Below are 27,389 nucleotides of genomic sequence, written 5' to 3' on the forward strand. Positions count from 1 at the left end.
AAGAGGTTACAGCAATCCAGACACACTGCTTTCTAACTTTAAGCAAAGGACTTGATACTTGAGCTTGGAATCACCATGAAAATAACACCATTTTGGGATTCCTTCATACAGTGATCCCTTTTGCCTCACCCAGTTCTGTTGTTTCACATGAATTGGTTCTGTTTAAAGTTGCTAAGGAAGCATTTGGGCATTTGTATTTGCAAAACATAGTAACAAACAGGATAAATCCAGCAATGTTTCTTTGTTTGCTTTTACTCGGGCCTGATCCAAAACACTTATTGACTGTATTTAAGTGGAGAATAGAACCTGCTTGCCAAGACTGCATTTGTGGTTTCTTTCTGCTTGCAGTGCTTCACTTTACTGCTCCATACTGTTAATACTGTTCCTGCAAAACTCCTCAAGCCAGTAGTCCAGATTTCTGAATGGATTAATGCAGAAATGTATGTTTTCACTGGAACTGGATGGAAAAAAAACAAAAGATAAATAAATATAAGCAAATTACTGTACAATTTGCCTGATTCATTATCTTCTATTTAAAGCTGGCAATATATTGCTGACTCAATGTTTGGATTATTTTTGTCCTTATCAGTCAGTCCTGAAACTACCTCAAGTATGAATCTGAGTTTTATTATCCTCCTGATCTGTTAACAACCTGAGAATTTCAATATCCACACCTAGAGCAGAAACCAACCCAGAACTATCAATTTACTTCTCTAAAGCTATGATGTGGCAAACTCCTCCTCCTACCTCTTCTTTTCTATTGCTTTTTAAAAATCATTTCATTGGTTCAATTATCACAGGAAAGGGACAGATATGGGGAAATATACCCAAAGAAAAGGTTCTTACATAGCCTTCAACAACAAAGAAACAGCATACCATAGGCGGTACCACGTTGGCCTCATTTCTGGAGGTGGTTCTCTCTTCATGACCTGAACAGTGACTGTGACTTTGTCGTTTCACATGCCTTACAAATCAGGCATCAGCAACAGGCAACACAGGCCAGTTGCTTTATTTTCAAGGTTAACTTCCTGATCAAGAGGGAGCAGTTGATACTGTCCCTGAAACTTACATTTCCAAAGGGTTTCAGTATAAAACTTAATCTCAAATGGATTTAATCCTCAACCCTCTTTCAAGGCAGTATTTGCTGTGCTTCTTCCCCATCACACAGACCCTCCCCAGCCCTACTTCAACACTAAGAGGACCCTGGCACTTCTGTACTGGTTTAACCACAGCCAGCAGCCCAGCCCAGGCAGCCACTCACTCACTCACTCCCCACCAGTGGGACTGGGGAGTGAGTGAGTAAAAGCTGGAAAACTCCTGGATTGAGATAAATACAGTGTAATAGGAAAGCAAAGGCTGCACACACAAGCAAAGCAAATCAAGGAATTTATTGCCTGCTTCCCAAGGGCAGGCAGGTGTTCAACCATCTCCAGGAGACCAGGGCCCCATCATCACATGTCACCATGGGCTGGGAAGACAAATACTGTAACTCAAAATGTCCCAGCCTTCCTCCTCCTGCCCCTCCACCCCCTTCCGGCTTCCCACGCATCCCAGCCCCTCCCCAGCGTGGCAGTACAAGGAATAGAAAAGACCTTGGCTCTAGGCAAGCCCTGCTCAGCAAGAATGAAAACATCTCTGTTATCATTCCTGTGTTCAGGACAAATCCAAAACACAGCTTCACAGCAGCCACTTGGAGAAAATGAACCCTACCCCAGCCAAAAGCAGCACAGCTTCACAGCCCTGCCACGACACTCTGCTGCAACCAGTGCTAGTCAGCAGCACACTGCCAGTCGGGAAGAAAGAAAAGTAATGGCATTGCCACATAAATACCAAAGTTTGTTTTATCCTGCATAATATCCTTAATGCTCTGCACTAGATTCGTGTTAGTGTAGAGAGAGAGCAAAAGTTAGCAAGGTGAGGAAATGTTGCTGCCTCATCTTGGAAGTGTTCCGGGCCAGGTTGGATGGGGTGTGGAGCCACGTGGGCTACGGGAAAGAGACTCTACCCAACGTAGGGGGCGGAACGAGATGATCTTTAAGACCTTTCCAACGCAAACCACTCCGTGATTCCGTGATAATAACAACGAAACCTCACAGACCTTTCAATCACTTCTTGCGTGTGACGTTCACCCAAGAAGGCCTCCACGCTTGGCAGATCCCTGCCCCCAGAGCGACCCGAGCCGCTGGCCCCGCCCGTGCCTTCGGTTTCGATTCCCGTCGAGCGCGGCCGAGAGGCGGTGTCGAGACCCCGCCTTGTTCCTGCTCCTGTTCCCGCTCCCGCCTCGCTCCCGCCCCAGTCTGCTCGCGGTCCCGTCCCGGGCGGAGGGGCATCATGTGCGATCCGGCCGTGTCCAGTTTCCTCACCCAGACGCTGTGCGCCCATGGCGGGCGGCTGGGGCTGCGGGAGCTGCAGGAGAACATCGGGCTGTCGGCGTTGCAGCTGGAGAACACGCTGTCGGCGGCGGGCCCCCGGCGGTTCCTGGTTCTGGAGGGCGGCCAGGTGGTCCTGGCCGTGACGGACGTGCGGGTCTGTGTCCGCAAGGAGTGCGACGGCTGCGAGCGGCTGCACCTCTGCAAGCTGCACCTCATGGGCAGGTGCCACCTGGGGCCCAGGTGAGCGCGGGGGGCGGGCAGCCCCCCATGCCCTCCCCCCTAAACACCCCCCTCACAACCCTCCCAAACCTCTCACACCCCCCTAAACTCCTTCACATCCCCCGCAAAGTCTCTTACACCCTCCAAGTCCCCATGCCCCCCAAACCCCTCACAGCCCCCAAACTCCCCCACAGCCCCCTCGCACCCCACGCCCCGCCGGAGGCGCCGCTCCCGCCCTGGTGCCCTGGGAGGAGCGGGCAGGAATGCCCTCGCATCAGCCGCGGGGGATCCTTGCTCCGGAAGGACTCGGGTCGGTAGAAACCGACGATTTGGGTTTTTTGTTTCTTTCCTGTATGTTTGTTTGTTTAAATCTGCCCCTCTCCGCACGCGTCGCTCAGCCCCCCTGGCATCTGGGTAGAACAGGTTACACCTATTTCTCAGAAAGAAAAAGCAAAGTGCTGACATGCCCTCTGTTTTAGCTCGAAAGAGTTAGAAAAGTTGAGTTTTGCTGTAAGTCATTGCTTGGCTTATGGCCCTTTCTTTGACAGGCACTGTTTGATCACCCAGGTGCATCAGTCCCAGTTTCTGGAATAGGGAGGACTCATTGGATGGGCAGGCCTGGCAGCCTCTTCTAGCCACAGGTGGCCAAAGGTGGTGCCTGGTTTAAGGAACGTAAAGGAAACCACAGGCAAATGCAGAAGAGCAACCCAGCTTTGCCACTACAACTACTGATGGAAGAACTTTGTAGTTTGAGCCCCCAAGCCCCAGGTCTGGTGCTGATGCCATGTTAGGAATGTGCATGATCCCACTGGATCCTTCCTCTTCTGTCCCAACAAAATGGATCACTGTTCACTAAGATCTGGATAGCATGGAGGGGAGAAGCCATGTCTCTCTCTCATCATTAGGATGATAAGTTTTTTTTTTTTTTGTTACATTACAGACAATAGAGTAAGCTCCTGTGGGGTTCACTGTTGGAAATGCCTTGATGTGTGCAGACACTCATGATGGATGACTTTGTGTGAATTAAAGCTTGCAATGAGGCCATTCTGCCCTCTCAATAACACAAAGTATTTAAAGTCTCTTTGGTATGCGTTAAAAATCAGTAAACACAGACACACCTTGAACTAGACACACCTTGAGGTAAAACTGTCCTGAGGAGAGCTTCAGGAGTTAACTAGAGGCTGAAGGTACTTTTACTCGTTGAGTATGTCTGATCTGAAAGCTGTATCAGATCATGTGTTGAAGAGGAGGACATGAGGCAGCTGCATTTTACTGAATTAAATTAATGCACAGGCTGACTATTTGTCTCCTCTCTGGTACTGATTTGCAGTACCATTTCAAATAGATAAAAAAAATCTGCAATCTCCCTCTCTAATTCATCCTCATCAGACGTTTGGCTTTGTAGGTGGCAGCACTGACATCATTACTGCAGCTTAATTGCTTCCTTAATCAAAACTCATAAGTTAAACTTTCTTACGTGTTTTTGATTTTTTAAAATAAAACTTCACAGCCACTGAAGATAACAAAAAGTGTTGTTTTCAGCATCACTGTTGCTTTTGTTTTGTGCAGACTCTTGCATGTTCCTTTACTTGCCATCCCTAGGATGACAATCTTTTATGTTCACAAAATGAAGGCTGTTGCAACTTCTGGCATTGTGTTGGTGTACTCCTTTAAAATTAACTTCCCCTTTGGCTGTTTAGGTCATGTGACTTGACTTGGATCTTCCTGGTGGCAAAGGATGCCTGGGGTCGGGCTGCATTGAAGTTTAAAATGAGGAGGATGGGGTCACCACACTTCACAGAGGAGTTCTGCTGTTTGTCCATTCTCTGGCTAATTACAGACACCATCAAAATGTACAGAGACTCTCACCAAGCCACCTTTCTCTCATGGCTTTTCCCAAGTTGTACAGTATCTGAGGTTCTTCTTTAAATCATCTTGACTAAAGCAGTAAACATTGATATTTCTGTGTATTTTCTTGCAGCTCTTGTAAGTACTCACATGACGTCATGAATGCGGAGAACAAGAAAGTTCTAAAAAAACATGATTTGTCTGGCCTCAGTGAGAATGAGCTGCAAGTCCTGCTTCTCCAAAATGATGCATTCTTCCTCCCTGATGTGAGTTGTACTGATTTCTTAAGAGAAAGTTTTCATTCATTAGGAAGGGGAGAGGGTAAGAGAGAACGTGGAGTTCTTATCTTAATGTCCAGCTGTTAAGATATGAAACGAGATCAGTCGTTGGCAACAAGACATGGGAATAGCAATGTAAAATAACATAAAGCCAGGTCTGTGAAAGGGCTGTGTACTTAAAATAATTAAAATCCACCCCCACAGCAGTAAAACTTCGATAAGTACCCAGAGTACACATCTGGAGAAGGCCCTATCATCTATGATGTGTCAGGAGCAGACCTGCCCTCTGATAGCAGGAGGTGGGCAGCAAGGCTACAGCCTGCCTTTTGTGCCAGTTCTGTTATCCCAACAGGGTGGCCATAAAGCTGCTCAAAACAAGCAAACAGAAATCACAGCAACTTCAGCAGAGGTTTACAGAGGGTGAGATAAGCATGAGAGAGTTGAAAGATCACAATAATTGTACATGCTTACTGGGTAAAAGGCATGACCAAAACCCAGTTTGTTGCTTCTTCTCTATGAGATGAAGACTAGGAAGTGAGTGCCCCTTTCCTTTTCCAGTCCATGTAGACCTGCACACATTTTGGTGCTTGAGACTATAAGAGATGAGAAGAACCTGTGAGAAAATGACTTAATGACTGCAGTCAGTTTCTTATCAAATCTGGCTCTTCCAAAGTGCATGGAGTTTTTGTACACTGGCTTTCTACAAAGGAGTCTTTGCCCAGTTTGTATGCCACTCATAGATTTTGTTGAATTTTGTTGAATTTGGTTGAACATTCCATTCTGGTTCAACATGTGTGTATAAGGGCAGTGCTGTCTTCAAGGTATGACTGTTTGAAAGTCAGTCATACCCTGTTCTGGCTACAGCTGCTCCTGGCAGAGAAATTACCAAAGTACCGCCCTTGTCTTTTGCAGGTTATAATCTCCACAGATTTGTTGACACAACAGTAGTATTGTTTCTTTGTTCCCTGCTGTGAAAGTGCTAGACTTTGACAAAGCAGATTTCTTTTTTGAATTGTGTAGTGTTTTAAAGTATGTTTTACTGGCAGACTGAAGGAGCTGGTGGCAAGCAAGGAAAATACTAATCGTTCCCAGTAGTGAGAAAAGAGTAGAAACTGTTCTTGGTTGGTATTATCCTTAAGTGCTTCCTAGAAATCTGTTCAGCCCTCACCCCTGGCAGGCATCAATAATTACCTGTAATTGAGCACTTTAACTCCTCTCATGCAGTAAAATAGCAAAACCAAGAGAAAACTGGGATCAGTGCAGGCCATTCATAAACCTCAGAGTTTGGAGGTTGGATGTAAAAGCCAATTTGGCTGTTTCCTGCTTAGAAATGCTGACTGGTTGTGTGTGTGAAGACATGGCATGTAGGAACCTCTCAAGAAAGAGGACACTTTGGAATTCTCTGACTTGAACTGGGGTTCAGAGTAAGAAAAACACAACAGCACCACAACATCAGGGGTTTTCACACTTTCCCTCACCTCTCTGGCTCTCCTGTTTTGTTTGTTTGTTTGTTTTTGGTTGGATTTTGTTTTTGTTTCTTGGCAGTGCAAGGGGACAGTGTGTTTTCTTGACATAGCTAGTAGTGGATTCCCTATTGTCATGGTTTAAGCCCAGATAAGTACCATGCAGCCACTTGCTCTCTCCCACCCTGGTGGGATGGGGAGAAGAATTGGAAAAGAGGTAAAACTTGTGGGTTGAGATAAGGATACTAAAATAATTGAAATAGACTAAAATATAATAACTGTAATGAGAAGGAGAGAGAGAAATTAATAAAACCCAAGAGATACAAGTAATTCCCAGTACAGTTGCTCCCCACCCACTGACTGATGCCCAAACCATCATCCCTCAGCAGTGGTAGGGAATCCTGGGAAGAGGGATTTGGAGGGGATCCCAGTGTGATACTGGGGCTCTCTGCCACAGCTGTGTGTCCTCCTCAAAGAAACTTTCTTATTACAGGCTGCTCTGGGAGCAAAACTGTTACTGTGGTGCTTAGTGGTTAATATGAAGGAGTTTTTGGTCTGTGATTTGTTCCCTCATCTGATTCTCTGTGTACCTCTCTTTTAGTGAATAGAGGAATAAAGAAGTGCATTACTTTTTCCATATGTACTCTAATCTCAAAGCACTCTTCTTAACCATTTTATGAGCTCAAATCTTCATGCAGGATAAGTTTTACAAATAAGTGCAAATTCAGTTTCAGCTCCATGAAATAATAACTCATTTGACACAGTGTACATGTTTTTATGGAGATATTTGTTCTTTGTTGTTCATTATGCTGTAGGGGATTTTAAAATAGAATAACTGTAAACCAGTCTGGTTTTATGCAACTGTCTTGCATCCATTTTTGGCACTCCTAAGCTTGTTGGGTTGTTTTTTCTTGGAAACAAAACACGTACAACTTAAAAATTGAAAATGCATGACTCAGCTTAAAATACCTGCTCCTCTATGCAAGAAATCTGTGTAGATAAAAGAAGTCACAGTAAACACATGACTTTTAATCACCATTTTTCTGCTGTTAAAGCTGCATGCCTGTAGGAAAAACAAAAATTCTAACATGCTTTTCTATTTCTTATTGTATCCTCTCCACTTTTAGGCCTGCCAGTTTTACAACAAAAAAGGTTCTCACTGTATGCAGCAAAACAACTGCAACAAGCTTCATGTTTGTCAACACTTTCTCAAGGGGAAGTGTAAATTTCCTCGATGCATAAATTCCCATAACCTCTTGGATGACCATGCATTGAGAGTGTTGGAAACTGTAGGCATTGATGGGAAAATAGCTTCAAACTTCCAGGCTATATATGATTACAAGCATGTGGAATTCAACAGGGAACAGAAGAAGGTGTATGGTAAGTTGCAAGAAACAGTGGTCCTAATCATGATTTTGAGTTTGATAGAGGTAGAAACTCTCCTTGCCTTACCTCCCAGCTAAACCCCACCATCCATTTGATGCTTTCAGTACACAACTACAGAAATGATAATTGGAAAAAGCCAGCAGTTAGAAGGATTAAAGAACAGAAGACAACTTTGAAAACAGTGCAGTGCATGCTGGATGGGCCACCTTCAGAAGGTAAATACCTAGATAATAGTACCAACTATTTCCTTGTGGAATCAGCTTTTGTATTTCTCTTCTTGCAATATATACACATTTTTTCCTCTCTGCTATTATGCACTTGCAAGAATGGAGTAAGTGATGGCACAGTCATGCGGGAGGGAGAACTGCACTTTCATTGCTTGAAGTACTGCATTCAAAACAGCAATTGAGTGGCTGGAAATAACAGTAACTAGCTGGGGTTTGTAACTGTAATTGCACCTCTGTGTATCAGCAGTGGAGTGCTAGTGGAGAATTACACAGGTGATGGACAATCTCCACAGAGATGGGGGTATCAGCTAGCTGAGCTTGTGGCCCAGCAGTGCTGCTCATTCACTCTTCTCATGCAGGTCCCAGTAGCACCGTACCTGCCCAGAGCCGAGACCAGTTGCCAACAGGAGTGGGAGATAAAGATAAAGGTATGGACTGTTACACACCCTCCAGTTTTGAGACCAGTGGTTTTCATTGGGCCTTGATTTCACTCAGCCTGACAGCTCCCAGTGGTCCTTGAGTGCAGCAGCTTATGTGTGTGCCTTGCTGTGTGCTGAAATCCATGGTACCAGATGGGCAGCGGAACAGTGTTGGAATTTCTGCCCAAGCATTGTGCAGCACTCTGTACTGTCCTGGACATGGTGTTTTCCTTCCTAGGAAGGTGACGGAATTGTATCAGTACATGCAGGATCTTCCCTTGCCTACTGTTTCTAGGCAATGTTTATGGCTTAGTCTGTAGAGCTGTTCTCTCGATATACCTTCCAGTGAGTGAACAGCAACTTGTAAATCTCCTGTTCTTCTGGGCAGAAGGATCTTGGCTTTAAAGTCCAGTACTCTCTGGACAGGTTGTTTGAGATATTCCACACATGGATGGTGTAATGTTTCATATCAAATTACCCGTGTGATGGACATAGTTCTCCACAGAGATTGGGATATTGCCAGTTAGCTGAGCTTGTGGCCCAGCAGTGCTGCTCATTCACTCTTCTCGTGCAGGTTCCAGTAGCACCGTACCTGCCCAGAGCCGAGACCAGTTGCCAACAGGAGTGGGAGATAAAGGTATGGATTCTTTCCAACCTTCCAGTCTTGAGATGAGCTTATCCTAAAGAGAGTTGATGTCACACAGGTGTTGTGGCTCAGTGAGCATCACATAGCCACTTGCTCACTTCTCCCTGTTCACCAGAGGGAAAAGAAAGAATTAAGGCAAAAAAACTTGAGAGTCAAGATGGGGGAGGGAAAAATCCCCCAAATAGTAAGTGGAAGAGCAAAACCAAGCAAAAGAAGTGATACAGAGGTAGTCATTCACCACCTCCCAAACACAGGCTGATGCCTGACCAGTTTCCTAGCAAAAGGTAGCTAACCCTCCTAAAACTGCCTCTTCTTCCTTTTGTTACTGAGCTTTATGTTATATGGTATGGAATGTTTGTTAAATTTGTGTCCTTTGCCCACTTATATTCCCTCCCAAGCTAATGTGCAGCCCCAGTTCTATTCATTCTGGGGCAGGGTGAAAAACTGAGGCCTTGATGTATATTACTGTTCAGCAGAAGCTGGGGCATGAGTGTGTTAACAGCATTGTTTTGGTCAAAAATCTAAAACAGCATCATATGGGTTGCTATGAAGAGAGTTACATCTTATTCTACCCACTTCCAGTACAGTGACATTTCTCATGTAGCAAAGTGATGCAAAGTCCACTGGAAACAAAATACAAATGTTGACTTACAAAAGATAGCAATGATATGATACATGATGATGATGATATATGATGATGATATATTGAACTGTGCAAAGATAGTGCACAGTTCAGTCACAATAGAAATGGAATTCCCGTTGTAGATCTGTATAATATACTCACTGTCTCAATATGTATTCACTGGGTATCCCCAGCCCCTGGGGAAATTGAAGCCAGCTCAAGCCAGTTGCTATTTTCAAAATTCTTTGGTTGGGTTTTTTGCTGGTTTCAAATTCTTTTGTTTAAGTTTAATACCTCTGTGTGAGGCTGAGCTCTGTGTTCACTACCCCCATGCTGGTCTGGCTGACTCTGAGAGAAACATTTCTACTCCCAGTCAGTCTGCTCAGCTGCCGTTGCCTTTTATGCACCCCCTGGTCTCCTTGGTGTGGAGACAAAGTCAGCTTCTTTGCAAGAACTATGGTCAGTCACACCCTGTGCTGTTCTGAGCTTCCTGACACTGCCCTTGCCCTTCCTCACTGATTCCTTCCAGTGTCAGGGTTAATTGTTCAGTCATAAAGCCCTGGCTTCTCTGTTGGGCTGTACAGGAGATACTCAGATCCTTAAAGTGCTGACTTTGCTACTTGCAAGGATTTGACATCCTTGTTATTTCTGGGATGAAGTACCATATGCAGGATCTTTCTCTTAAAGCAAATATGGATTGTGATGTTCTTTGCTGTAGGTAAAAAGGACAGTTCCTCTGATGAAGCTTCAAAGGACAACAAAAACGATAACTGTGATGAGATCTGTTTATTCTATGTCTGGAAGTACTGCAAAAACAAGGGTAAGCTTTATGAAAAGTAATGTTGTTGTTGAAGACTTGTCTGCAGAGGCACTCCTGCTCAGTGGCTTGGGCTAGTGGTGACAATTGTGCCTCCTCAGTAGTTTCTTTTCTTTCCAAGTCATTAATAAACACTGTCAGATTTACAAACATAATCAGAAGTGATATACTTAAACACTTTATGCTCTGGATAATCCAGCCTCTTTGAGCCCTTCTGATGGGGCCAGGCTTTGGGTATGTTTCTGTGGCAAAGCCCTTTAAGTGTGAAGTGTTACCCTTTCTGTTGCTAGAAGATCAAGTTATGAGTTGACTTTGTGCTGTCTATTGACAGCTCATAAATGTATGCCACCTTTTATTCCTCCTGAATCTATCCTATGTACATCAGATAATAGCCATATTCTCCCTCATTAGGTCGCTTAAAAAGTGATCTGAGGTTTTAAAACATCTCTAAAGAGCCACTTAGTTGTACCAGCTAAGCTAGAGGTAAATCTAGTCCATTGTCTTTTTGGTAGTAGCCAGAACAGAGGCCTTAGGGAAGAATATAAATAATTGTATTTGGGAGCTGTCCTGAGTCATTTAACCCCCAGGTTTGGCTCTTTCTTATGAGGAGGTACCATGACATTTTCTTTCCTTGATCTTGTCCAGTCAGTTTCTAAAGGACTCCTCTGACCACCTGGTCTTGACAAAAGACCCTGTGTGATGTGAACAGTGTACCTGTGTCAAACTGTGAAGGTTAGGCTCAAAGCAGCTGTACTGTAACAACCAGATAACTAAATTCAAGTAACTGATGGAGTGTTACTGTGCTTTATTTGCTACTTTGGGCCAGAAAGTGGAAAGATGTTTGATTTGTACTTGGATGTGGAGTGTCAGTGAGAAGAAAACCCTTCAGGCCTTGGCAACCAGCCCATGATTTCTAAGGGACTAAGGAAAAGACAACCAAATACATCAGAGTGTTTATGTATTGTGTAGACCAGACTTTATACAGCTGAGACACACGGTTGTGTGACACATTAACAGGCACTTCCTGTCTGTGGCACTGCTCTCCCAGCTGCCAGTGTTGTGTCTCAGCAAAGGGAAGGTTCTGGTAATGTGCTAGTTTAGCATCACAGAAGTGATGTTCTAGGAGAGGCTGCTAGCTGTTTCCTCTATGTCTGATAGGAAACCAATCAGTGGTTGGCTTTGGGAATTGACAATCTGTTAAACCACTAGAAAGCTGTGCACACCTCTGTGAAAAACACATGTTAAAGACAAAAAAAAAACTCAAAAACTTTCTCTTTTCCCTTCCGGTCGGCAAAGAGGTGACACGGCCGGCCCGGCCCCTGTCTTGGCCAGGCTGGGCTGGGTGGCCCCTGGGCAGGGCACCTGCCAGGCCCCCCATGGCTCCCAGGCAGGGGCAGAGGAGGAGCCATCACTGTACTAGCTGCTGAAATGCTAACCACTTCCCCCCAGCCACAGTGGAGCCTGGGGTCACATAACCATCTGCAGGTCCCCGGCAAAATATTAACTCTTCCAAAACGTCAATCCTCCCTCGAGTGAGAGAACTGTGGTATTTTCTGGGGTCCCCCATGGCAGGAAGGAAGTATGATGAATCTGACTCCATGTTCTTAGAAGGCAAACATGACATGACATAACATAACATGACATGACATGACATGACTATACTAAAGACTAGAGAAAGGATACTTACAGAAGGCTTAAGAAGATACTAATGAAAAAAACAGTGACTCTCTCACCCCAGTCCTGACACAGCTGGACCAAGATTGGTCATTATGTAAAAACAATTCACATGAAACCAATCAAACAATGACCAGTTGGTAAACAATGTGCAAACCATATTCCAAAGCAGCAAAACACAGGGGAAGCAAATAATATAATTATTGTTTTCATTTTCTCTGAGGCTTCTCAGCTTCCCAGGAGAAGAAATCCTGGCAAGGGGATTTTTCAGAAAACACAACAGTGACAGAGAACAAGATGGAAGTACAAACATAAAGAAACAACATAAAAACACCTAAGTCAATGAAGAAGAAGTCAAATCCAAAATAAGAAAGATTAAGAAATGCCTTTAGTTTTAGGCTAAAATTCTCTTGTAAAACTATAGAGAAGGACTCTTTTTTTTCCCCTGTAACACTTAAAAGTATGAGGAAATAAAAGTGTGCAAATTGTAGATATCGAGCAAAAACCTCCATACTAAAGTAAACAGATGTTAAAGTAGCTATAATCCTTTAAGAAGTTTGAACAGAAAAAGAGAGATGAGTGATAAAGATCTTATACCCCAAAGAAAGAAAATATCTGTATTCCTAGAGTTAGATATTAAGAACTTTTGCTTTTAAACAACTCATCTTTAAACCAATACCCCATAAGTTGACATGGCCCATAAACACAACTATGAGAAAAACTTATAGAACATGAGAAAGATTTCATGATTACAAATTTCCCCAAACGGAAGCTATTAGTAGAAATTAAGAGCCACGAGAGAACTGTTTTCTTGTAGAGAAGTCTCCATAATATCAATAAGAAGGACTTCTCTCCCTAAGTAAACTAAAGAAAGGCTATTCTAGAAGTAGTAAACTAACTAAAAATTTTAGGTTTTGTCTCTTTATGTTATCAATGAGGGAAAAAAAAGTTGTAAAGGGAAGATAAGTGTCCTAAAAATTTGGTTCTGATTCTTATTATTCTTCCTTTTAGTTACTATTAATACATTTTTATTTATACCCTTTCAAAATTTTTGAGCCTATTTTTTATATAATTTTGAGCCTACTTTTCTCCTATATCACAACAAAAAATAAATCAATACATTCTAGTAAGTGCACTAGTAATTAACCAACACTAAACCCACCCCAATAATTAGTACATTAACCAAAAAAATCTCAAATTAGCAAACCAAAACCACTACAGGTGTCTTTCAAGTAAATTTGGCAGTCTGTGTATATATATAAATATATATATATATATATGTTGCTTTTCTTGATAAGACTGCAGAAACACTCTCCTCTTCTGTTTTCAGCACTCTGTCTTCATTGCTTATACCAAAGCCCAGAAGAGAAAGCCACAAAGTATAAAAGATGCTGGTTCTATTTTGGTTTGTTCTTGTCTTGCTCTCTGTGTTAATGATTGCAGAATTCTTGACTATGTCTGATTTCATTACAGATAAATGCAAATCTGTTCATTACCATTTGCCATATAAGTGGGAGATACATGATGGATTGAACTGGAAAGAACTTTCCATGATGGAGGAAATTGAAAAGGCCTATTGTGACCCAAAGAACAGCAGGTGTAGTAATGCTGGACTCCTTGCTTGTGGTATTGTGATTGAGCCTGTGTAGGAAAACTTGTGTTTTCTTTCTAAAGATGTCTGACTTCTCAGCTTCTGGTTACTGAGCCTCTCAGAAGCTGAAAGGATGTAAAAATAAGAATTTTTCCTTTTAAAAAAGCAAAGAAAGAATGATTGCATGAAAATCCAGCACCAGTTTTGTTTTCTAAAAATAACAAAACGATGTCTTCTATGTGAAACTCTGTACAAGGTAAAAAGGCAGTGTTTAAAGTACTAGTATTTCAGGTCATTAATCAGTTTATTTACAGTAATGAAGTTGGGCCTTTTGACATCTCAGAGCTGATCCTTCTCTTTAGCTATTTCTTTCCTATTGCAGCTAATATCTGTAATAACAATAATAGTAATCTATTATGTACCTAGAGACATTTTATGAAATGTCCTTTGTGTAAGCAGCCCATTTATTTTTTTCTTCTTATTTTAAGAGTTTGTTTTCCTTTTAGCTCCTTTCTGAAAAGTCCCACTCAAAGCAACCTGGATTCATAGGACACCCCAAGTTTGGCTTCACAAAATAGTATTCTAATTTTGGCCCAGGCCTCTTAAGGCATCAGATGATTTTGATTGACAGTTTTCTGGAGATCACAAGCAATATTCCCAAGAGGAGGCTGCCATCAAAGTCTTCCTGCCTGGGAATTAACTTTTCAAGTCTTGCAGGAGTAAGAGCCCAGGTGGCTCCAGTTTGCAGAACTCACAGCTGTGGTTGCTGTGATTGCATCCTTTGTAACCACAGAAAAAGAACAAAGTTGATAGGCTGCAGGTGTTTGCTGTCAAATTCAGTCACACACTTTGCACATTCTGCTTTTCTACTGAGAAAGACTGTAACCATGCTTAGTTATCACAGAAGTTCCTTTTGCCACACTGTACTTGGAGCCTGACCTTATCTGTAAAGCTGGCAGTGCCACATGTGATTGAGGTGGCATTTGGTGTCTCACAGGCCAGAGTTCACTTCTGAAGCTTGGAAATGGCTTTCAGAGCTGCCATGTGCTGTGGGAAATAAATTCTCCTATTTTTGATCTAATTAAGTTTGGTTACTTTATATTAAAGAAAATGGCACCAGCTTAAATTGGGGATGAGCAGATAAAATCTGCACTGCTAACTGTAATAAACCTGAATTTGTCCTTACAGCATGCCAGATAAGAACATTAATTTCCAGACAATGACCTGCTCTTCTTCTTTGGTTCGACGCCTCTCTACACCATCATCAGTCACAAAACCCACATTCCTGCTGACCACACAGTGGATTTGGTACTGGAAGAATAACCAAGACAAGTGGATCGAATATGGAGAACAGGTGAGTTCACATGCTGTGCTTTGAGTCAGTTCTGCAGGAATATGTGGAGCCTCTCTGCATCCTTTCCCCTTTTCTCAACAGGAGAAAATTAATTAAGTCAGTCCTTGTGCTTGAATTTTACAGCGTTGGGTAAGGCAGTGAAGCTACATCTGTTCATAACAGATGTGATGAAATGCTGACAGGCTGGAGGAAAGAGAGCTCCCTTTTGGAGTTGTCCATGGCTCCTACAGAGATTTAACATGTAGATACTGCTCTTAAGATACATGGGAAGAAGTTGCCTCTTTTCTAAGCAATGCCCTGCTTCCTTGGACATGCAAGGATTGCTCTGCTCTCTCAGATCAAATGCAGTCTTTTTCCATGTATGTCCAAGTCCTCTGATGAGAAAGTAATCTATCTGAAAAAATGCAGGAAAAGAAATATATATAGAATCTCACCTTCCTCCAAGGCTGATGAGTTTATCCCATATGGTTTACAGTATAGCAGCACAAATGGTAGAACACAAAGGTGATCCAGGGACTTGGAAAAGTACACAGAGAAAGGTGCTGGATAGAGCACAGTTTAAAAGACTCAGAGTAACCTCACAGAGTACTCAACCTCAGGGAGTCACCCCAGGTCCAGGAGAGATTACAGCTGTCCAGCTAATCTTTAGCTGGGAGAGCTTGCAAGGAGCTCACTCAGGCTTTCCTATCTGTGGAATGAAGTGGTTGGTTCACAGTTAAATCAAAAACAAAGGTGAGAGTGAGACTCCTTACACCTGCGACTTGGCAAATTAGTCTTGGAAGAACCACCTGCTATTCATGCATGAATCACATCATCAGTGTTTGTTTCCAAGTTCATATGCATCATTGTTCACCATGTCACCCTGTTCCTTTGTGGGTTTTTAGATAGCAGGATGGAACTTGAAAAGTTCTTGGCCTAGGCCTTTGCTTCCTTTGGAGCCTGAACCAAACTAACTCTGGTTTGGTAAGGAGTTGAGTGTATCCATCACAGCCAGCTGCAGCTCAGCCTTGCCCCCTCCCCTGCTGAGGAACTGGGCAGGGAGTGAAAAAACTCATGGCATGAGATAAAGACTGGGAATTGCTGCCAGAGCAGTGATTTCTTTCTCTGCCTTGGGAACTCTGCTCCCTGATAACAGGGTAGCAAATGCTCACACTCAGTGGGATTTCCTTTTCAGACCTGAAGGTGAAAAATGCTAAAGCAAAAATGTGTGCACAAGCAAGGCAAAACAAGGCATTAATTCCCCTCTTCCCTTGGACATGCAGGTGCCCAGTAAAGCTGGGCTCCATCACAGGTCACAGTGACTTGGGAAGACAAACACCAGCACTCCAAATGTCTCTCCTTTCCTCCTTCCCCCAGCTTTGTATACAGGAGTGACACCTTATGGTCTGGGATGTCCCTGTGGCCAGTTGGGGTCAGCTCTTCTGGATGTGTATCCTGCCAAGGCCTTGTGCTCCCCAGTCCCAGCACTGGTGGGGTGGGAGAGGAGCAGAAAAGGCCTTGGCTCTGTGCATGCCTAAACTATATAACTAAAACATCCCTGTGTTATCAGCACTATTCCAGCACAAATCCAAAACATAGCCACTACCAGCTTCTGGGAGGAAATTTAATTCTACCCCAGCCAGAACCAGCACTTGTTACAGGAATTTAAAGTTACTAATTATGTATTTGTGTTTATGTTACAAATATTCAGTACTCAGCCTCAGGCCACCATAGTTCTTGGTAGATTCCTTGTCATCCTGCACTTGGCCTCTTCTTTCCCTCTACCCCAGCTAGTTATCCAGGGTTTAGTCCTGACTATGATACTTCTCTTTAATTTTTTTTCTCTTCTCCCCACAAAGGAAGAAGGGAACAGCACGACCTCACCATCTTCTGCTATTATTGAGAATTTGTATCAAGCAGATCCATGTGCCATTGTACCTTTCCAGGCTGGCCAACAGCAGTATGAACTCAATTTTAAAGGTAGTAATTTTAAAGGTTCTCATCTACAACTATGCAGTGCTTTATAGACCCTTGCAAAGTCTCCCAGTTTTTAGAAGGCATGACTTCCTTTTCTGACACCACTTCCAGTTTCACTTACTGGAAGTGAGGTAGTGGTGGCTCAGAGCAAATTCCTCACAAAAGTAACCTTCCTCCCTTACTCCTTGACACTCTCCAGACTCACATCTGACCAGAAATATAAAGGTTCATAGTCTTCACATAAAGGTCATAGTAAACTTTAGGGAAAGTAAGTTAACACTGTGGATGGTAAAAAATACAAGTTAGGCATCTTCGTGCTGCTGTAGCAATGTTTAAAGAGCACTGAGTGGCTTGAGGGAGCAAGCAGGATAGGCACAGGTTCAATCACAGAGTTACAGGAAAGACAGGAAGCTTATACAGCCTTTGTGCAACTACTCCTCAGCAGGTAGAATTGACAGTGAATATGCAGTTTTCATTAAAGGATGACTGATGAGGAGAAGATGATCCTGTCTTGTAGACTTATTCATAACTTTTTTTTTTCCTTCTCTTTTTTCTCCTCAAGAAATGATTCAGACAAATACTCATTTTAAAACTCAAAGACCGGTTTGCAGGCGACCAAAATTTGTGTCTTCTGAAGATGTGCAGAAGATAAAGACAGGGTAAGTGCTCCTTAGGGTGTTTTTTCATATTTTAAAAGTAATCATAAGGCAAAATGGGTCCCAGTGCTGGCAGTAGTTGTACAGAGATCACAGGTGCTGCTGGAGAAAGCCTAACCATGGGACTGAAGAACAGAAGCTGTTTCACAAACTGCAGTCTTGGTGTATTACCTGCTGTCTGGGGTACACGTTACTCCAGGTACTCCAACCATAGCTGTTACTTTAAAAAGCAAGTGCAAGAGGCCTGTGATGGTTGAGGGGCAGCATGCAGAGCCCAGCCTACAGACTGAGGCTATTTCCCAGTTTCTTTGTGGTTTATTTTGTTAATTATTAAGTACAGGAATTGGCCAAAGGGGATGCTCCAACTGGAGCTGTACTAGAATTGCTAACAGTTCATTTCTGTCTGTTTGCAAGCAGCCAGAGGGATTCTTCTATTCCAAATCAGACCTGTCCTAGTCACTGGGATGCATCTGCACTGCCTGACTTCGGATACAAGGTATTTTTTCCCCCTCTTTTTGTAATTCTGATAGAAAGGCACAGATTCAGAGCTTAACTGAATCAGCTGTAACTGGATGCTAAAAAGAGACAGGAGTAATTTCTTGGGTGGGTGTGCTAAAGATCTAGGTGATCTCCCAGGGGCTCATGAAACAGGTGCCAGATTGCCTTGAACTTCAACTGCATTTTAGGCATTTATCTACGTACCAAAAACTCAAAACTCCAAACAACAACAAACCCAAAACTCACCAAGTTCGAGACAGCAGGAGTAAATTTGGATTGGAGATCCAGGAAAGGAAATCTCTGTATCCTCCAGTACTGTCAACATACATCATGGATCTGAGCGCAGACCTTGGCCTCAGGAAATGAAAGAAATAAAGATCTACAAAATTAAAATAAAAAAACCATTGCAATGATATCTTCCACAAAACAAACCCAACCCCTGTCAGCCCAAAGTCTAGCTTCTTATTTGGGCTACCAAGACCACAATGTGTGGGTGTTTTTTAGATTTCTAGGTCCTGCAGTGCTTCTGGAAGAGCAGCACAGTTTGTGGAAGTACTGCAGGACTAAAGAAAAAAAGGCTTTTTCGTGTTACACAGGCCCTTTGTGTAGTGGCTCTGACCCTGCTTGAGGAGCAGTGTAAGAGGTTTTCCTTGTTGACTGTGTCACAGGATCCTGTGTGATGCTGACCAGGTTGTGTTGGCACAGATACGCTGGGGGCTGAGGAGCACCAGTGTGTGGCTGTGTGTCAGTGTCATGGGTGGAGTAAGCACTTCACTTACAAGGGAGAAGGAGTGCTATGTTGATATTTAATCACCATTTAACAAAATTTGATAGTGAAGGAGACAGTGGTTTAACAAGATTAGATGTCAAAGTACACTTGATTATTTACTGCATAGACAGGGTCAGACAAAAGTGCTAGAGAGACCCTCCTGTTGAGTCATGAATATTATAAAGAAAAGATGAAATAATAATGAGAGTGTGTGGGAATCTGGCAGGCAGCCCATTTGAAGATTTGCCTGTGATGTTTGGAGCCCAGTGGAAGTAACAAATATGCTCTTCCCTTGGCTTATCAGCATCTTAATTTACAAGCATAAATTTTTCCAAAGAGTGCCAGAAAGGCAGGTACCTCTATTCTGTTCAGGTCTCGAGCTGTGTGTACTTAATTGCTTCCCATACTTGCTCTGAAAACTTGTCTGAAGTTCAGTTGAGTACATTTGTTGGGGTGTTTCTGGAGTCACTGGGGTGAATGTGGGAAGCTTTGGAATGCACTGCACAGATCCATAGTATCTTGGTTGTACCTGTGGGGATGTGTGAGTAGAAGGAGCTCCTTTTGCTTGCTCAGTTAGCACCAAAGAAAATACCTCTTTAACTTGTGAGTGCCTTTCACAGGAAAGGAAAAGTGACAGTGCCCATGATACCTATTGGCACTAAAAGTGAAAGCCTGGGCTAGATTAAATCTTTCTGTGGGACCCTAAGCTTATTTTTTTGCAGTAGGTAATATTGGGAGTGGCTGGGATTCTGCATGCTTGTGGTGACCAATGTAAGAGCTGACAGCTACAACTCGATGAACTGCCTTCTCTTCAGACATTGACAAATAATCCTGGCAAAATCTGCTGCGCTGGAAGCGATCCATTTTATAAGGAACCTGTGAGATAGGCAGAAAGTCATCTTGGCTTAAAATGGGAAGCTGTGCTTTTGTAACATTGCTTATTTTTCAAGTATTACCGTGTCTTAAACTGTAAGTCATTGAGAACAGTTCTGTAGAAAGAAGTGTATAAAGTGCACAATGGAAATTGGGAACACTGATTGGAAAGTTGGTGTGAATTTCTCCTGTCTTTGTTTTCACAAAGTGGAATTAGTAGTTTTTAAATGTTTTAAAGGGAAAAAAAAGAATGTATTATATCCTGAAACTTCTTGCTGGGTTTAAAATTGTCTCTTCAATGTACAACTGAGAAAAGTGTGCACTGGATGTGTGGTTTCCTGTCAGTCTTTTGTGTGGCTGATGTTCTGCTGAATCCTGGCCATGCAGGCCAAGTATTGCTGCACTGTACCAGGCACAGGATGCAATGTGAAGAGTGTCTGGGCATTTTACAGATGGCAGTTCTGGTGGGGTCACTCCCACCAGTGCCAACCCTGCTCCTTCCAACACCCCTGTGAAGCAGAGCTCAGGGTGTGAGTCACAGAGTACTGCTCTTGTTCAGTCATACACTGGTGGGAATTGCTGCCAGAGCAGTGATTCCTTCTCTGCCTTGGGAACTCTGCTCCCTGATAACAGGGTAGCAAATGCTCACACTCAGTGGGATTTCCTTTTCAGGCCTGAAGGTGAAAAATGCTGAAGAAGTTGTGTAGTTATGCCATATCAGCCTTCAACAGCAATGTGATGCTGTGATCCTTTATTAGCACTAGAAGCATCCTTGGGGAAATAATGTCAAGCTCACAAAGATTTCATGGAAAGGAGAACAGCTTTGTTGTCAGGAGGCCATCATATGATTAAATAGTGGAAGTACCTTCCTTACAGGATCAGGCCTTGTGCAACATGGCTGACCCTCTGTTTTACCTAGAAAGGTTTCAGTTCCTCAGGAAGAGATCATGATCATAGAATCATAGAACAGGCTGAATTGGAAGGGACCCACTGGGATCATCGAGTCCAACACCTGGCCCTGCACAGGACACCCCAGGAATTACACCATGAGCCTGAAGAATGCAGCAGAGCAAAAGTACTTTTGTAGTTGAATTGGGAATTGTTCATATAGAAATAAATTTGCAGATGACACCAAGATGAACACTGTAGGTAACATACGTGAAGGACAGGGCCATCCAAAGGGATGTGGACAAATTCAAGAAGTGGTCCATGGGAATCCAGTGAGGTTCAACAAGTACTGGTGCTGCACCTGGGCCAGGACAACCCCTGGGGGCAGTTCAGGCTGGGGATAAGCAGATGGAGCAGCCCTGGGAGAAGCTATCACCACCAGCACACAGGGGGTGCTGGTGGTGATAGCTGTCCTTGAACCCCCTTTGTGCTGAGATGATAATTTACAAGGGCCTGGAGGGACAAGACAAGGGGGGATGGCTTCAAACTGACAGAATGTTTAGCCTGGATATTAGGAAGAAATTCTTCCTGTCAGGCTGGTGAGGCCCTGGCACAGGTTGCCCAGAGAAGCTGTGGCTGCCCCATCCCTGGAAGTGTCCAAGGCCAGGCTGAATGGGGCTTGGAGCAACCTGGGATAGTGGAAGATGTCCCTGCCCGTGGCACAGGGTGGCACTGGATGGGCTTTAAGATCCCTTCCAAGCCAACCTACTGTTTGATTCTAAATAAAAGATGTAGTCCTGAAATACAGTGACATGATCTTCATCCTGTAGTTGATGGTGAGCAACTTGGGCTGTGGTGCCACAGACTGTGCAGACAATGACTACTTGCATATCCTGATTGTTTTATGTGCTGTGCTGTAAAGCTTTGGAAAATGCTCTGTATTGAGACATGAGAAATTTCACTCAATTTTTTAAAGGCTTTTAAATAAATTCAAAGAAGTAGTTCTTTCTTGTGCAGCTGGCTTTATTCTTAATCTTTAGAACACTTCCCTGTGGGTGATCTCCTCATTAGTAAATGCTTAAATGTATCAGTGAAACACAAATTTTATTCTTCTTTATTTTCTCTCTGAGCTCAGCCTTTTAAAAGGGGGAGTTTTTGCCTGGTAGGGTAAGATGTTAGTTTCCTTGTTACCTTTTAGGATGGCCACAACTTTCCTGCTCAAAACACTTTAGAATGTGGGATGTTGGGATCTCACTTTGTAATCTTGAGTTCCCACTTGGCTTGAGTTGTGGTGAAGTGGAAGGTATTACCAGGTGACATCAGCCTGCCAGCATCACACTTTTGCAGTTTATGGAGATAAATGTTGATTCTAGAAGATAAAAGACATGAGTTACTTTGGAGAAAAAATGGAAAATTCATGCATGACATAAACAAGCAGAAGAGTTCGAATAATGTTTTAATTATGTTTTGCATTAAATTCTCTTTGGAAAAAATGAGCATTTCTTAATGGATTTTTAAAGACAAAATGTATGGATAAATAAATAAAAGGATAATGACTAAATAGACTTTGTTTCTTTTGGGAAAGGAGATGTACTTGTTTAAGCAGGTGTTTGGTGTCACATTTGTTTAGAAATGTAGAGTTTTTTCCAAAGTCCATATTTAAGTGAAGCTTTCTAAGTTCTAACTTTGAAAAGGTAAGACACTGCCAAGAGGGTATTTATGTTTTGTTTGTTTAATCTTTAATAGCTGAAGCTCCCACAAATGTCTAGTTAAAAATGATGCTGTTATCTAAGATCTTTTGTTCTTAATCAGCTTCGGATATGAAACTGATACTCTCTGGAATAATCTGTCAAATTTTCTTTTTGCAATTTCTATTCCATTGAGATTTAAAGTTGCAGGTGTCAACTCTTGGAGATGATAAACCTTTCAACATCCTTCCTGAAGAGAGGTGAGGTGTCCTTGCAAAGCAGGACAGACTGATTTTCTTGGTATTTGGTTATTCACATAGTCATGATCTCAAGCATTTAATTACCCTTCATTAGCAGAGTTTGGGGACCCTTCTGAAAGTATATCTGCTGGAATTAAGCTTCTGCATGTTCCAGACTCACTGCAGCCTCATGCCTTTTTTTGCTTTGGTTTGTATTTTATAGGCAGTGGTGATCAGCAACACAACCTCTGAATACAATGAAATAAAGCAGCTGTTTCATCAGACTATGAAAAATTACAGCATCCTTAAAATACAGAGGATTCAGAATCCATCCCTCTGGAAGGTGTTTCAGTGGTTAGTACTTGTTTTCCTATCCTTATGAGGAGGCAGTCTCCAAGAACAGGTTGTCCTGTATGTGCTTTCTAGGAAAGAAAGGAGTTTGCCACCTGTGCTTTGACATAACTGGTATTTTGTTATTAGAATTTCAGGATTGGTGTCTGAGGCCTTCCACAGAATGCCATGCTCTGTGGGGAGGTTCCCTTTGCATGGCTCCTTGGAAGAGGGGGAGAGGAGCACAGAGGGAAAAACATGCATGATGTAGAACTGAAATGATGAGGATACCTACAGGGATGTGGAACAGTGATTGTCTTGGGCATGGAGCAATAACTGCCTGCTGCACACATGCTCTGTCTGTTACAAATCTTTATCCATTACAGTATATGAAATGCTAAAAAGAGTAAAGGCTGCTTGGGCCTTTTTGTTCCAGTCAGATTTATTTCAGTGCTTTTGCTGAACAAAGTCAGTATTCACTAAGAATCCTTGTGTTTAACTTCATGATCTCTGAGTTCCAGAGCTCCTTTCTGCTTTTCAACATCTCCATCAGTGATACTGAACACTAGGTACTTAGGCCAAGCTGGATACCAGCAGATTAGAGCTGGGGTTCAACCATGTTCAAATTAGTTTGATGTAGGATTAAGCTGTTGCTTAGAACAGTTGTCTAGTTTAAAACAGTTGTCTAGTTTAAAACAAGAGTAAGCATTCAAGGACTGTATGGAATGGTAATGGAGTAGAAAAATACTGCTTAAATAAATGCTTTCACCTGCAAAATGATGGAACCCAGAAAGTTATCAGCTACTGATTCATAAAACCTTTTCATCTAACAAAACATAAGAGACTTCAAAACATGTAATAGTGCAAATTTTTAATCCTTCTCCAATGAGATAATTAAGCTAAGCAGGCAGAGTTTAACATTGCCAAGTCCAGAGGATGATGGAGTAATTTGGGTTGGAAGAGATCTTAAAACTCATCCAATCTGCACAGGGCAGGGACATCTTCCACTATCCCAGGTTGCTCCAAGCCCCATCCAACCTGGCCTGGAACACTTTGAGGGATGGGGCAGCCACAGCTTCTCTGGGCACCCTGTGTCAGAGCCTCACCACCCTCACAGTACATTCTCAATGAACAAGTTTCAGTCTGTTGCTCTTAACTTTTCCATTTACTACTTTACAAGTTGGAAGGAATCTCCCCTCCCCCTGGCTCTGATTAATTTGTGGCTGATGACTCTGCAGAATATTACTGTCTTGTCCACTTCAGCAGCTTCTGAAAAACTAAGAGGTGTCTGGATGCTGTGGAATAATGATGGGAAATATAAATTGAGCATTTTGTTGTGATTTTTCTTTTGACCCTGTTCATAGCTCAGTTTGACTCTGGCCTCAACCAGCGAGGTGAGCAGTGGGCAAAGCAGGCTGGGTTTGTGTCCTGGCCCCATCTCCTCAGCAGCACTGACCTCTCAAGGGCAGGAGCTGGGGCTGTGGCATGGAGCACAAGCTGCCTCCAGCTTTGAGCCACTGTGGAAGCACAGAGCCTCTGAGGTTCATGGTACCTCCACTCCTTTGAGAGCTTCAGTGGGAAGGGCCCTACAGAGGAGCAACAGGTTGGCACAGTGGTGACTGCAATAGTATCAAGTGCCTAAATTCCCTGAGTAAAGGCAGGATTATCTAGAATTGCTGAGCAGTGGTGTCAGTACTGTGCTCATCTCATACTTCTTCATCAAGCTGCTAGTGTGTCTCATCTTCTGAGAGGTGAGAGCAGGCTGGAAACCTCATCCAGCTGGCATTTGTGTGGATGTTACATAGTTGTTCAAACTGTTTAAAAAGCCACTTTTTTCCCCTTTTCTTCCACGGCTCACGTTCTCCTCCCCTTCATTTTTATCAGGCAAAAAGAGAAGATGAAAAAGGAAAATGGGGGAAAGGAAGTCCAGGAAAAACGCCTCTTCCACGGAGCTGACGTCACCTCCATGGAAACGATCTGCAGTCAGAACTTTGACTGGAGAATTTGTGGAAGCAATGGAACTAACTATGGGAAGGGTATGTAGAAAGTGAGGTGTCTGCTGAGACTCCCCTGCTAGTGGAGCAGTCAAAGGTTCTGAAGTCTTTAGGAGGAAAAAAAAAAAAGACAAGAATTGGTATTATGATCCTTCTGAAGAGGGCCAGGATTTGCTTTGGGTTGGGGGTAAGTCTTCTCACAAGGTATTAAGAGCATTAGTGATTTGGAATTTGCTGTAGGTGGCATTTTCTGATGTCTGAGGTCATAATTTGAACTTAAAAATCAGTTTGTATGACAGGGAGCAGAGGGGCATGTATGTCCTCAGTGTGATCATGGAATGTCCTCATGTTTTCTTGTCTGTCCCTCTCATCACAACACACAGACCTGTAGTGTGCTTATTTGTACAGCTTTTAAAAAATTACTCCTAAAATAGCAAATAGTGAATGGAAATGACATAGTGCAGTCCCCTCTCTTGCAAAAATTTTGGTGGTATTCTGTAAAGACAAGTCCTGAAAGTTGAGTCAGATTCCTCCGAAAAACGCAGGGCTTGCTCAGATTTTGCTGTCATTGTATAGATTCTCCTCACAACCATGTTTCCATCTCATTTTCTAGGAAGTTACTTTGCTAGAGATGCTTGCTATTCCCACACCTACTGTCAGGCTACACTGCAGGGACATTTCATGTTCGTGGCTCGTGTTCTGGTTGGAGACTACGTGAAAGGCAACGCCGCCTTCGTCCGTCCCCCAATGAAGTGTGCTGACAAGCTGTGGTTATATGACAGCTGCGTGGATGATGAGTTCAATCCTGCTGTTTTTGTTGTCTTTGAAAAACACCAGATTTACCCAGAGTACATAATAGAGTATAAAGAGGAGAGAATAAGACAGTGGAATGAGATAGGAATAAGACCGCAGATTGAGACAGGAATAAGACAGCAGATTGAGACAGGAATAAGACAGCGGAATGAGACAGGAATACGAGTGTCTAGAGAGGAGGGAAGAAAATGTGTCATATCTTAGAGGAACGTGACAGTTTGTGTCCCTCATCTTGTTTTTCGTATTGCAGGTGTTCTCCTACTTGGTGACTTCTTTCTTTTTAATACAGTTCTTTGGAATGTTAATCCAACTTTTGCATTGAGGAGGGCTGGCAAAGCAGATGTTACATTTGTTGTGACTGCCTTATCTTCTTCTCTTCCTCTCAAATCAAGCACGGATATTTTGATAACCACAGCAGAAAAATCAGAATTGTGGGATGGGAAATGGAATGTTATGACTGCTGTGGGCAAATAATTGTAAATGCATAGTCTAAAAAAAATAGAGAGGACTTCGCAAACAGTTAAAAGAAAAATTAACAGAACAGTGGTTTTAAATGAAGCTGTCAGTTTTTTAGTAGCCAGAGACTCTTTTCAGTTCAGAATTCATCTGTTCTTGATCCTCTCATCTATCATTATTATAAACAACTCAGTGTAGGTAATAATGACTTGAGTTTGTTTTCAAAACACTGCTTCTAATGCTGGTACATGTTTTGAGTTAAAATGATAAACAAAAAAAGAAAAAGCATATTTTAAATCCATGTCGTTACTTCTCGAGAATTTTCATCTGTACAATGGCAGATGGATCAGAAAGCTGTTGGATCAGATTCTTTGTGGAAATGAGCAGTAACTTGCTGTAACCTATACAAAAGCAGAGCTCAACTGAAACTGTAAAAGCCACCACATGTGAGTAAGCAGATACCAAAATTAGGTGGTTTGGCTACAACTAATGGCATAAGGACACAAAGGCTGTGTCCCAACGAGCCAGGCTTTCCAGTGGGTGTGGCCATGTAGCGCAGTAGGACAGGAGAAACTTCTTAAGGATCATGGAGGTGTTCTGTCCTGTTTGTGCAATAATTTTCGTTTTTCCAGATTAGAATGGGACCAGAAGAGACCAGTTAGGTTCTCCTGAGGCCAGTGGTGGAACTGCTGTCCTAAGGCACCATCTGCATCTTCTGCTGCCCACTTGTGTGGGGCAGGCTGCTGACAAGTGGGGATCCTCCTTTTGTTTTGGGGGTCACCCAGGGTCAGAAACCTCTGGATGTTCGCAGGGAGTCTCTAAGTGGATCAGACTGAAGGCCCTCTGTACAAAATGCCATATTCAGGCAGTTTAGCTGTTCAGAGGGAAACTCGGAGTGAGGACAGGGGAGCAGTAATTTTTACCTTCAGATAAGCTTTCCAGAAAAACCAATATCCTCTAAGGTTTTTGCATCTGTGATAGAAATCTGTCAACCACTCAAAGATAGCAAGTTCTTCCCAAGAAGGATGGAAAAGATAAATCCAGAAAATCTTAGTAAAATAACTTAGAACTAAATGAAAACATGCAGAGAAGATTTATCATTTTTAAGATCTCTCTTTCTCTTGTTTGCCTGTAGAATTCCTGAATTACTGAGCTTGCTGTATTTGCAAATAAAACCTATGTTCAGGCACTTTCAGTGTGCAGTTTGTCTTTACATAAACATGGCAAGACTAAATATGCTGAATGAACCAGCCCCTGCCTGTATTCCCTGTCTTCCTTCAGTGTTTCTAAACCAGGGAATTGCACACCTGGAC

General features: G+C 42.8%; 1 protein-coding gene and 1 long non-coding RNA gene across 9 annotated transcripts; one reads left to right on the forward strand and one right to left on the reverse strand.

Moving 5' to 3' along the window:
• Positions 1-236: 236 nt before the first annotated feature.
• LOC127059149 (uncharacterized) lies at positions 237-2,254 on the reverse strand. Its single transcript, XR_007776633.1, has 2 exons — positions 2,099-2,254; positions 237-457 (listed from the first exon to the last, which is right to left on the reverse strand). It is a non-coding gene; the product is annotated as an uncharacterized LOC127059149 (long non-coding RNA).
• On the forward strand, positions 2,227-27,265 carry LOC103820504 (zinc finger CCCH-type antiviral protein 1-like). Of its 8 annotated transcripts, none has more exons than XM_018919724.3 (15): positions 2,236-2,612; positions 4,573-4,705; positions 7,308-7,560; positions 7,671-7,781; positions 8,153-8,221; positions 8,787-8,849; positions 10,199-10,300; positions 13,445-13,568; positions 14,751-14,916; positions 16,755-16,875; positions 17,435-17,531; positions 17,943-18,024; positions 22,707-22,837; positions 24,698-24,849; positions 25,421-27,265. In XM_018919724.3, exons 1-15 carry the CDS (start codon positions 2,332-2,334, stop codon positions 25,822-25,824), a joined length of 2,289 nt encoding a protein of 762 aa, XP_018775269.2. In that variant the 5' UTR covers positions 2,236-2,331; the 3' UTR covers positions 25,825-27,265. The 8 variants fall into 8 exon arrangements, 6 of the variants coding, with proteins under 6 accessions (XP_050826123.1, XP_050826124.1, XP_050826125.1 ...); XM_050970165.1 differs by having other exon boundaries at positions 17,946-18,024; XR_007776629.1 differs by lacking the exon at positions 22,707-22,837 and having other exon boundaries at positions 2,229-2,612; positions 25,421-25,569.
• The last annotated feature ends 124 nt before the right edge of the window (positions 27,266-27,389 follow it).

Source organism: Serinus canaria, chromosome 1A, assembly GCF_022539315.1.
Source record: "Serinus canaria isolate serCan28SL12 chromosome 1A, serCan2020, whole genome shotgun sequence".
Lineage (NCBI taxonomy): Eukaryota > Metazoa > Chordata > Aves > Passeriformes > Fringillidae > Serinus > Serinus canaria.